General features: G+C 42.7%; 1 protein-coding gene across 1 annotated transcript in view; it reads right to left on the bottom strand.

Moving 5' to 3' along the window:
• Nucleotides 1-12,526, bottom strand: part of bmp6 (bone morphogenetic protein 6) — a 45,496-nt gene that overhangs the window by 2,675 nt on the left and 30,295 nt on the right. Inside the window, exons 3-5 of the mRNA XM_026179318.2 lie at nt 11,121-11,269; nt 10,764-10,961; nt 603-679 (exon numbers count right to left, since the gene is read on the bottom strand). Of these exons, the coding sequence (XP_026035103.1) occupies nt 603-679; nt 10,764-10,961; nt 11,121-11,269 (424 nt within the window). The remainder of the gene's footprint in view (nt 1-602; nt 680-10,763; nt 10,962-11,120; nt 11,270-12,526) is intronic.

Here is a 12,526-nt window from a genome sequence, read left to right as displayed (position 1 = left end):
CTCTCTTGTTTCTAATGTGTACTGAGCAGTGTACTTTACAGAGTCATGCTGACAGGTTTCTTTCATTTACTACTTTATCGTGTAGAAAAACTGAGACGTGCTGTTGAAATTACACTTTTTTTCTTATGTTAAAGTATCTCGTGGAAAAAATAGTTATACTTTCCCACAATCTAAAGTGCCTTTCACATCCCTGCTCTGGGTGACGTCTGACTTCGAGGCCATGTATCTCACATCCCACCTCCCCTCGTCAGCTAACGGTTTACCTCCCCACCACCACCAGTGCATAAACTCTGGGGCGTTCATGCGACTCCACTCCATAATTTAGCTACTCATGCTCATTTTTTAAATATTAAGATATGACAATTTGTAGAAGGAAACCAGTCTGACAAGAGACGGCTACTTAATACACCTGATGGTGGCATACTGCTTTTGCTAAGAGTTTAAAAAACACACAAATCCCCTATTATTCCAACAATCATATAATATATATAATACTATACTCTAGTATGCATAGTAGGAACACTGATTAGAATTAAAAAGTAGTCCTGACTAGACGACTGATGTATTAGGAAACTTTTAGGTGAAGCTTAAGGAGAAAATACCTGCCAGCCCAGCTCTCTGAAGCTGACGTACAGCTCGTGTCTTCTGCATGCTGTCTTCTGATCGCTGCTGTTGTAGTCTGAAAGACAAAGAACAGAAACCATCAGGGTTCACATATTACCACGATCCTCTCCAGACACGGGGCCGCTCCACTTAGAATCATGATTAGCATCTGGCGTCGTTTTCCACATCGTTTGTGACCCTCAGCATGTGGAAAGTATGTCACAGCGCCATGATGATAAAACAAAGTGAAAGCCCTTTTCCTTGGGTAAATGATGTAAATATGTCCAGTGAAGTCCAGTGACACATTACATACTGAATCCGAGAGCAGAAGAATAACACAACACGCCTCGCGTAATGCACTGGGTGGAGAAACATGTGAGGGCGTAGACTGGAGCGCCGGCACAAGTGCTCATTACAGCGGTCGCTGCGCTGTACGTGCTTCACATTCATCTGCTGTCTAATGCACTTGAGCGCGTGCCTAATTGAATTCATTGGCAGTTACATATTATTTGGCACATGCAAACGCAGTGAAATAGTGACAAGTGTGTTTGTGGACTCTCCGCCCATCAGCTTGTCCTTAATCATCTGTGTTCGCCTCTGCGGCCGTACAGCAACGGCTCAGACAGTCTCAGGTATAGGTTTGGTTTTCAAACTAGAAGAGGTCATTGCTGCCATCGGTCACCGCACTGAAGTCAAGACGGTGACACAGATTTTCCACTTAGGTTTCAAGGTCTCCCTTTAGCTTATTTACTCTGTCCTTTCATGGCTTTGATTACATTTTCACAACTAACCTGTCTGTGAAACAGGCAAAGTGCTACACAGTGGCACTGGTCCCATGTTCTCGATGGTTCTATATGAGGCTCTATTTGAGGCAATTATGACTCTACAACCACACACGCACACACAAGAGTAGCTTCTTTGAGCCCAAAACTGATTTTAATTGTAGTTAGTTGTTGGTCTGCACATCCATAATTATAAAACAGTTAACCAACTGTTTAGACTTTTGCTGAGGACCAGCCTTACAATCAAGCAGCAACCTCCAGGGCTGAGAAATAAAGCTAAGGTGCAATGCAAAGACTTGTAGTTCCTCTAATAGCCACTTGAGGCAACTCTAAAAGCATTTACAGTCTGGTATTAAATTTTTTTTTTTAAATCTCTTTTTACCACAGAAAAAACAGGAGATCAGAAATCAGTAGATGACGTTATTGTTGCCATCTTCTATATACAGTCTGTGGCTAGAATAATATTGTGATTATAATAAAACAATAAAAACTTTCACAGGTTTGAATCTAAATGCGACTGACCCTCTCATCCAAAACGCAGTGTTGACTTTTTCCAGTCTGACTCTTAACCTGTCAGCTCATGCACACATAGTTATTTATCACCTACAGGCAAATATAAATAGGTGTCATAGAATAAAATAAACAATAGAATAAATCAACTCTCCATCCAAGAAACTGCCATTTTATAGATTTTCTTGCGTGTGTGTGTCTGTTTGTCTGTCTGTTTGAGAGTGAGTCACAAGGCAGTCGGGGATTTGTCACTCAGTCACAGCCACCACCCAGCCACTCACCTCACCAAGTCACCGACAGCAGCCTTGTTTAGTCAGCTGGAGTTGGAGGGAGACGCACACAGACATATATACAAACATATTTCGCTTATGTAATGCTAATTGATTTTGGTTCCTTACATCCATACGTCTATCATTCATTACAAGCGGCGCTTCCACTCGCAGTACGTACACATAGGCACTCACAGATGACCCGATGTTTATCTGTTTAACAGCCAAACCCACTTAGCTACTCATTAAAGCGGAGAGTTGTAATTTAAATTCACCAGAGTTGGTTGCATTACCATTTCGTCATCAAATTAAATTTAATTCTGAACAGACTCGCTGACTGCACTGCCCAGACCCGAGTGTTTTAGCTGGCCTCGTCTCAAATACAAAAAGAGACACAGACAGGGAGAGGAAGAGCAAAGCTGGGTTTCCTGCTTGGATTCATCGCAGACCATAAAGATGAGGTGACAGAGAGAGACGCATGTGAGGCCTGGCACTGCCTGTGTTTAGTCTTCATGTTTCTACCAACTGTACCATAAATGTGCAGTTGTACTTTATATAAGGACATCTACCAAACGGCACCAAAATAACTGCAATAACAAGAAAGACATACCTATGATGGGTATTTCTAAGAAGTAAAAGGCAAATCAAGAGTAATCCAAGGCACTATTTTTGAGACACTGTGTCAAGACATAATTGCTTCCCTATATTTAACTGAAATAGTATGAAGATGACACAAAGGTAGGAAGAGATGATCTTGAAAAACACAAGCTCCACGTTTGAAAAAACATCTGGACTGTGCTCCGTCACCTCTTCAATTTAATTCAATTTTATTTTTATAACGCCAAATCACAACAACAGTCACCTCTAGGTGCATGAAGCTGTAAGGTAAAGACCTACAATAACACAGATAAAGCCTAACGATCAGGTGGCCTTCTTTGATCTAGCACTTGGTGACAGTGGGAAGGAAAAACTCCCTTTTAACAGGATGAAACAGCAACCTAAGCCTATGGCAGCATGAATAAAGAAGCCAGCAGTGTGAGAGCAAAGAGCTCTATTGGGGTGATAGTCTTCTTCTTATCAGCACTATGTAAATGTTTGGGGAATGAAAGGAAAATTGTTGTTTGCTCTCACTCTTTTGTCATCAGACTTTCCGTGACAGCACGTCTGGATGGCAACATATGTTGCTCCCGATCAGTGCTAACAGAGTCGTCACAAGATGCATCTCCAAACTATCTGCCTCCCCTCTCCTATTCAGCTCAGAGGAAACTGTGTCTATGATTCACCTCATCTTACATGAACTTGGACGCATAAAACATCAAAGCTGGTTCTTCACAGCGCCACCTGTGGGATCTTTCTAATGACTGAATGCACCACAGTTTGATGTTGGAAACTGTTCAACTATTTATCCACACAGTCTCTCACAGACCGGTGAATCTCTCCTCATCTTTCCTCCATAATTTATCAGCCTCACTGGAATGCTCGTTTTAAGCCCAATCATGTTACTAATCAGCCTAATTAGTCCTGAGACGTGTTCCACCAGGTGGTTTTTTTGCACAACTTTTCCAGTCTCTGTGTGCCTTCTTTCCAACTTTTTATAAAAACATGTTACTGGCATCAAAATCAAAATTAGCATACAACACTCAAAGCTTTAGAAGTATTTGTACTGCACAAAGGTATAAAATGGTTTTCATCAATCTTTTCACAGCTTTGCAACTTTTTTGGAAACAAGGCTGGAAATTCGATGAATATTTCATCTGACTAGACGAGTTCACTCTGTGAGAAGAAACAAAAGGTACCACTGGCCATGACAGTCAGCGGCATAGTGAGGTCAAAGGGTCATGTGTAACGGTCAGTCAGGATGCGGTCAGGTGTTTCCCTCGTTTAGGCTTCCTTCCTTTCCGGTAGGAAGGGCAGCTCGCGGCATGTCTGCTAATGTGGAAATAAGTTATAAGTTTACATGTCTGTGCAGTCAATGGTACATCTCCATGTGCGCGTGTGTCTCTGTGTACCTCTGCATATGTGCAAATGTTTTTCTCAGCATTCAGGCATGCACGTTTGGCTCCGTGTGAAACTGTGTGTGCAGGCTTGCACGCATCCATCCTGCCTTCAAACTGAACTAGTTAGAACTGTACATGGACAATACCAATACCTTTTTAACTGAGAATCGGTCACAGCACAGTGTACAGTGTTTATATACAGGAAACAGCCAAGGATAATGGAAGAGTACCATTGAAAGAAGAAATCTGATTGGCTATGAAACTTGGCTGACCTGATACAAAGCTGAGGTGATGTTTATAGAAAGAGAAAACGACACACCTCTGAGCTGAACTGCTACCCTGCAGTACTGCAGGATGGCAGAGGTCTCAGGGTTAATATACAGAAACATACCAATGCATACTGGAATATATTTGTGTACTACTTAAGGCATTTCTGCAAATAGTGTAGCATATGCAATACTTTAAATAGTGAAAAACGCACTGTTTCTAAGTACACACGCACCCTTGTTATTACACAACCTCTCATAGAGACCCCCCTACTTCCTCATCCAGGTCGAGTTTATGATGCGTGACATTCAGCTTTGGGTCAAATCACAGCTCAGGGTGGAGGGTGAATGTAGCCCGCCTGCCCCCTCCACACAGCATGAGAGGCCTTCGCACAATCAACCAGTCTAGTGATGTCTAAAGTTTGATAATCTCATTTTATTCACTGCTCTCTAAGGTGACTGTATTTTAAATATGACCTTGAGGGTTAAAAAGATTGAAGTCTATATACTTTTGCTTGCTAGAATGATCTAATGTGCCACCAATTAGCTAGATAAACATCCTATGCAGTCAGACAGGCAGGTCAAAGGTTCAGTAAATCATAAGTAAATAAGTGTGGCTTTGCTGTGCAGTTCAGAGTATCATATTTAGCGACATGCTTCTTTTTCCCTCTTTCTCACTCATCTCCGCACAACTCCTTTTCCCCCTCGGTCTTCAAAGCCATCAAACATTTACAGTCTGTGGGGCTTTTTAAGAGGAATAAAGCTGATATTTACTGCGGGCTTTCATTGAGTGTAAAGGCCCAGATTTGTGGTGCCCATAAACCACATCTCCCCTTCCTGCCTGTAAAAATTTAATGCCACACAGCTACCACTGAGCTCCGGCTCCCATGAGGCTTCCATTCATTTCTTTTTCCTTTCCTTGACAGAGAGCAGAGGTGAGAAGAGACAAAAACTGACTCAACGTGTTATACTTGCTGTATTAATTAAAAGCCTTAGAGTGTGTGTGAGTGCTACTGTAGAGTTTGACATTAAAGTAGTCGGTTTAACTAAAATACTGTAAAAATACAATCATTTAGAAGCTTTCCTCCACATAATATGGAGATGCTAAGCTACGCTGGTTAACTTAGCTTAGCATGAACACTGGAAACGGGGAAAAAGCTAGCCTGGCCCTGTTGAAAGGCTAAAAGTTTGATGTGTAAGGTGAAGTCTGTTTATCCAAAGGTAGTGCTAGGCTAAACAGGTTAGCTTTTATGCTAAACAGGCTAATATGAAGATCTCTGCAAGAAAAGCTAACGAGTGCACTCAATATCATGACTGCAAGTTTAAAAAGAGGTATTTTGGTGTTTGTAACTTCTCTTGGCCCTTTGACAAAATTATGGACCTAAACTCTGAGACACAGTGCACTTACAGCCTGCATTACACATGTACATGTCACAGCTGTCTTTCACAAATTAAGTTGGAGGTGGCAAAGCGTTTCGATGATAACCGTGATCTTTGAAACATAATAATAACTACAATCAGAACTATGTCATAGCACAAGCCACAGCAACTATCTGACATAGAAGATTTGAGTTACATAGGGCTGTAATGTGGATATTTTGAATTCTAGTGGTACAGTAAAAACAGCCGTGAAATCCCTGGACTAGATAGACCGATAGGTGGATAGATTATCTTTAATGAAACTTTACTGACCCCACAAGACAATTATTGAGTCTGAGCAGCAGGATAAGAATAAAAAAGTGCAGTATGCAATAAATAAACAACATAGTCCCAGTAAAAGTGCCACATGCACATAGGGTAGCCCTTATACTTTGAGATATTGCAAAAATTCACATACACAACAGTGATAAAAAAAACCCAAAGAAACTAAAAAAGAAAACAAATGAGACAAGCTAAACAAGAGTAAACAGTAAGACTGAGATCATGTAAATTGCATTAATAAATAATTTGTACACTATAAGAATATGTCTTGCATTCAGTAGTAACACATAATTCATAAATGACTGATTTTTAGTGAGGGGGAGGTGTAGACATGGCGGTTAATTATGGAAAAATCACCTCAGATATCGCTTGCTATTCAAAGTAAATATCTTTGTCCTTTCAACATGACTTCAGAGGATTTTAAGACCCAAACCATGAACTCCACTTTCACCTTCTTGAACTACATTCAGGACCAAATATTTGAAAATAACAGGGAGAAAAAAAGCAGGATTTCCTCTACTGAGATGGCAATGTAAACGGACACTGTAGCACAGAGCTCCGCCGCTGTGTTACGGCAGCTTACCTAACAGTGTTTAACCTGGAAATGTTTCTCTGCGAGTAGACAAACATCCATTTGACCGCGTGATAGTAAAACTCTGCACTAAAACCGATTCACATTGAATTCATCAGGGTGGGGCTCCTACTGCCGGTTCCCACCCTGTCTATTGAATAGCAGGGGAAACACTGCTCCTTACTGAACATAAGCACTGTGGCTCTTTAACACTGAGACTTTTAATGTACTGTATGACTTCACTTTAACCCTTCCTCGCCACTCTTTGAACCTCAAACTCTGGAAAAGCCTGTAAATTATATTTATCTCCGGTTGTTCCAAAAACACGAGGATCTTATGGTGCCAGTTCAGATGTTATAACTGCACAGCTCGGATTCAGTGTTTCAGTGACATAAAAAGAGTCACAGAAACCCAAGCCAAAGCTTTTCAAGCCGCTCCACCTACAGCCTATGGTTTACTCCAGCTATTTCTTAATTCCAAAGCGAGAAAAAAATAGCAGGTTTTACAGTAGCAATTACATAAATTCCCATAGAGGTGGTGGCAGTGGTGGTGGTGGTGATGGAAAACTCAGTCCCAGTGTTCAAAATAAAATCCTTCACCCTGAAGGAGGAAGGAGCATGTCCCAAAAGTTGTGAAGACATGAAAGGAGAATGTCACTGTTGCCTCTGACGTTCCTCCCCCTCCCTGCAGCCACTACTACTCAAGTTTATCTTTCTTCCTGTCTTTCATCACAGAGGTTATTAAACCCTGCGAGGGAGCTCCGCCATGTCTAATTACGCCAACGGTAAACAAAAGGAGGTCGGGTGGTGAAGGAGTGAGGAGAACGAAGAGGAGGAGGAGGAGGGAGGAGAAGAGCGACAGATGAAAAAACACAGCTGGCTGAGCGCCGTGTTATTATAATTCTTTAAGCAATACTGTTAGCTTGGTCAGTCTTTTAGCTGTGCAACTAATGACTAGCTAGGCCTAATTACAGGCCGCTGGTGCTGTGCCGGGACGTGATATTCCTTCCCCGGATGGTTGTTAACTTCCCCCACAGCCAAGGCCCAGCCCGACTCCCATTACCTCCCCAGCCCTTCCTCGCCCACAAAACCCCAAATTACCTTTAAAGGTGTTGTATTGTTCTTTTGGCAACATACACACCAGCGTTTTCCACTGTGCACACATCAGACACACCCAGAGTGGGTGGAAATATCACGGCTGTTGTAAAAGATATTCCCGGTCTTCCCCGCACGCCTCAGAATCTAAGGCGAAACTTTAAAAAAAAAGAGATTTACCCCACTAAACAGGAAGAACAGGAAAAACAAAAACACTGGGATAAAAGTGGCTGGTCTGAAAGCTGTGTGCGTGTGTGTGTGCGCGCGCTTTCAGGAGCAAAATGTGGAAAACAAAGATGATTTGTTACACTTAGAATTACACCATAATCTCAAAACTATTGCTGCAGAAATTTTTATGGCCGATTCTGGCCTCTTTTGTCATCTGGAAGATATTTAATATCAGATGTCGATTTAAACCCAGCTCGCTAAAATGGTGCAAATGAGAAAATAACAAGGTCCAAAACCTCACAGGGATTAGAGCTGGGAAAATAAAGTTGTCCTGGTTTAAAGGTTGCTTTATAGCCCTAGCAGACCGAGCAAGGCACGAGAGTCATTTGTGGCGAATTGAGGTGCAGCAAGGCCAAATTCATGAAGACCAAATCAAAATTGACAAAAATGTATTAAATTAAAAATGGGTCTGATGATGTCAGGGATTACTTTGGGATTAAAAACATGAGGCAGTGGAATCAGGTTGACCTCACACATCAGGGGCTACACTTTGGGAGGTTATTTTTAGAAAACACACTTGCTGAATTAGTTTAAAAAGCCTCTATGTGGACGCTACTGAACACATTCGAAACAAACACGTTGCTGCCGCTCGCTCTTAGATCTCCCGCTTCTTTGGAAAAATATCCGTGAGGGTGAATTCCCGGCCAAACAGAAACTGGGGGACAGCATCCACATTTTGTTTCTCCCCATGAGCGCTCCACAAGACGGATGCTCTCCCCATCCATCGCGGCCTCCTCCCCGTCTCTGAAGTGAGTGATGCGGTATTGAAACCATATGCCCTCCTGAATTCCTCGCGGATCCTCCCATCCCGTCCAATCCCTGCAGTCCTCTTGCTGGCCACGGACACACGGCTGTCGCGAGGGGGGCCTCCCTGCTTCCTGTGTAGGATCTAAATATTTACACTCCCAGTCGTCCCGAGTGGCGAGGCGGAGAGGTCTTGATGTTTTGGGTTATGTAAAGTCCAATCCTCCAGGACGCATATTTAACAGATTGTCGTTGTTAGAGCACTTTTTTCAGCAGACTCGCTCCGTGGAAAGTTTTTCATCCTCCCGATGCAGAAGGGGACACAAAAAGCTTTATACTGAAAGGGAGCAGGCTTTGAAATCCACGCTGTGTACCCCAGAATAACTTTGTCTTTACGACATCCTGCCTTAAAGTCTTCGGACGTCTCGAGCCAAAGGTGACAGCTGGGCGGTGGAGAATACAGGTCTGGAGCCAAAACTGAACATGTGGTGAGATCTAACTGTCCCGTAGCATAACAAATGATGAGTCTTTGTTCTGTGTCGTGTCAGCCAAAGCTTTCATCTAATGCAATTACTAAGAAAAAGCCCTGCAGGAATTTAACATACAACCTCTGGTGTTAACAGCAGTGCCGCGTAACCTACTGAGAAAGTCGCAGCAGATGCTCTGAGCAAACAGAAGATCGAGCCAACAAATCTCAGCAGAGGGTTTTGCAGGGAGTAGCGATGAGAGCAAACCTGTCCTGGAAATGCTTCTGCGTACCGTACAGATGTTAGAGCCATTAAGCAGGGAGCAAAAGAAAGCAAAGCAAAGGTAAATCGCTACCTAAGTAGCCAGTCAGGATGGGAGGATTTGCAGCTCTATGTGAGTGCAGACAAGAGCTGTGATTAGACAAGAGGACCAAAGATAAGCCAGTTATAGCCAAGATTTGGGTTACTGTGGCACATCCTCTAACCTCTTTGGTCTGATCGTTAGCTTTAGTTGGCATCACTCTGTGCTTAGATACTCGCAGCCCCTGGAAGCACACTTAGGCTTACTATGGCTCATCATTTAAAGTCCAACAACGAGTGCAGAAAGCAGATGCACTGGATTCACGTACATCTAAAGGTTTGTGCGCGTAACTTGGCGAGGATAAGACCAGTATCAACAGCAAGCTGACTGAGGACTACCTTTACATACTGCAACAGTCACACAATGAAGCCTCACAGGAGCAGCTTAGCTTTAAGCACTATAAAGGTCCAGAATCACACAGCAGGCGGATTATGGGTTGATTTAATTTGAAAAGCTTGTGAGACTCATAGCATCAGGCTCATACCTTCACATTACATCATCTGTTGAGTAGGAAGAGAAGCAAGCAGGGCTAATGAGGAGGTCCGGAGGATGAGGTCACCTGTCAAGATGGATTCACCGCCTGCGCCTTAATTCACTGAATATTCAGTAGCTCACAATTCTGTGAGATCGTGTCACGTTGTAAATCTCTAGCAAGACTTACTACACAGTTTACAGATGCACCAGAGGTGTGTCAGTTTAAAGTCATCTTATCATCATTCACATGGCCTGTTCTTTAATATTTGAGCCCAAGGTTCTTCCTCATGGACTCTCTCCCTGCTACCATGCACTTAAGTCACTCCTCAGAGCAGAAACGGTGTATAACCAATATAACAAATAACTATATTCCCTGCTCAAAAGACATGTATTGGGAAAAAACTGCAATACCTTAACCATACAAAGAAAAAAAAAAGGGCTACAATTCTCATCTGATCGGCACTGATTAAAGAGATCCGGCAAACGTCGGGTCTAATCTATCAAGAATTTCAAAGAGGGATAATAAAACCAGATTTCAAACACATGCTACCCATCCGCCGTTCTCTACGGGCTGGACGTCGGTGACATCAGTGGATGTAGACCATTTTTGCTATTATGTTACTTTTGAGTGTGATTGCATTCACGACTTCACTGCGTAATGAGGTCAGTTAAGGTTCAGCGTTCTTGCAGACTGACCTGCTGGGCCCGGCCCTCTAGATCCCTCTGGCGGTTGTGCGGATCGATTGCGGTGCGGCTGGCGCCGTCTCCCACTAGCGGAGCGGACGGTGCGGATGTGCACTTCACTGACTTTAAAGAAGGCCACCATGAAAGGCTGCTTATCCAGTGCACCGTCGCGTCCTACGAGCCCCGCCTCCTTGGAGCTGACGCTCTGTCCTGTTTAAAAAAAAAGATCACAGTAAGTACGAACCACAGAAGATCAAAAACTTCCAGCAATGACTGCTGACCTTTACTTTGCTGAGAGAAAGTGATGCATTTTAACTGCTCCAACTATGGCTTTGTATTACAAAAGAGATGTGCAATTGGATCCCTCACCGCTGCTGGTCTCCACACTGATCTGCAGACCCAGGTTGTGTGCGGGACTCATCACCCACAGGTTACTAGTGGCAGTGATGTCAAACTCCAGCCAGCCCTCCTCAGCTGCCCACAGCCTGCGAGACTCCAGCAGGAACAGATCTGCCTCTCTGTGACATAATGGCAAACAAACACAAGAAGAAACTTATTACACGAAACATTAGTAATACTTGTGCCAATACTGGCATTTGTACATGGATGTACTGGAACGGTATTATTGTAGTCATCTCATCTGACCAAAGAACGTGCTTCCAGTTTGCATAATCTTTCTCCACTCATGTCTTGGCAGTTATTCTGGGCTCTTTAGATATAATTCTCACTAGTTTTCTTCCCAGAGTCTTTGAAATATTTCCCTTCCTACCTCTGACAGGCTTGTTCTGCACTGTGTGGCTCTCTTTCAGTGTCTTGATGATTTTTCTCATTCCAGTTCTTCACATTTGATAACTTAATACTAAACTCACATCTTTTGTTTGTGGTGGTAAGATGCTTTCTCAGGTGACAGCTCAAACTGCTGCTGAGGTTTTTATACTGTGTGTAAATTGGAAGATAGAGTGTTTTAATGTGATTTTCCAATCTTTGACCATTACAAGGTTAAAGCACATCATTGCATAGCAGAGGTTTGTCCTTTATAAAAGTCAACAAGAACACCAGTTTTCAGGGGGGCAATGATACTGAGCCTGGTAATTTATGCTATTACTGAAATAATTCTGTCATTGTTCAAATAGAAATAAACTACACAAATAATTTTGTCCTCATCTGTATTAAGTCAATTAAATACAAGCTGCTATTAGATATTATACTGCACTGCTAAAAGTGCTATGATGGACCTAATGCCTGAACTATGCTTCCAGGTAACTTGACGTCCACCCCCCAAGAAATGTAACGACACATCTGTTTGACGCAGCCCACAACGACTGAATGTGGAAAGCTATAATGTGAGGTTAAGAAGGAGTTTCCAGTTACGTCGTAAGTCACGACATAGATTTCCCGCAGAAGTCTAAATTACGCTTAAGGAGTCCGCTGTGCTGCTTTTCACCGGCAGCAGATCATTTTGGGTCCATGCAGCTTTACATTTTTGCCTTTTCGATTCATGATTAATAAATTCTGACTCAGTAAAACTTGCTGCTGTGTGGCTCTCCCTCTTTGATGTCCTCAACAGAAATGACATTATATACGTTTGGTTTACTGCATTCAGTCTTATGTATAAAACAGGGGCACAAAGAGCATCACTGAGATCACGCAACGCTAGAAAGGTCAGATCTACCGCTTTAAGAAACCAAAGACGCAGAAGCTCTTGGTTTCTATCGAGGTAAGAGTATCATAACAAAATGACAGGAAGATGGATAGCGGCACTTAACAAAAAATGC

The sequence above is a fragment of the Astatotilapia calliptera genome, chromosome 9 (assembly GCF_964374335.1).
Source record: "Astatotilapia calliptera chromosome 9, fAstCal68.1, whole genome shotgun sequence".
Lineage (NCBI taxonomy): Eukaryota > Metazoa > Chordata > Actinopteri > Cichliformes > Cichlidae > Astatotilapia > Astatotilapia calliptera.
This window is presented reverse-complemented; position numbering and strand designations above follow the sequence as displayed.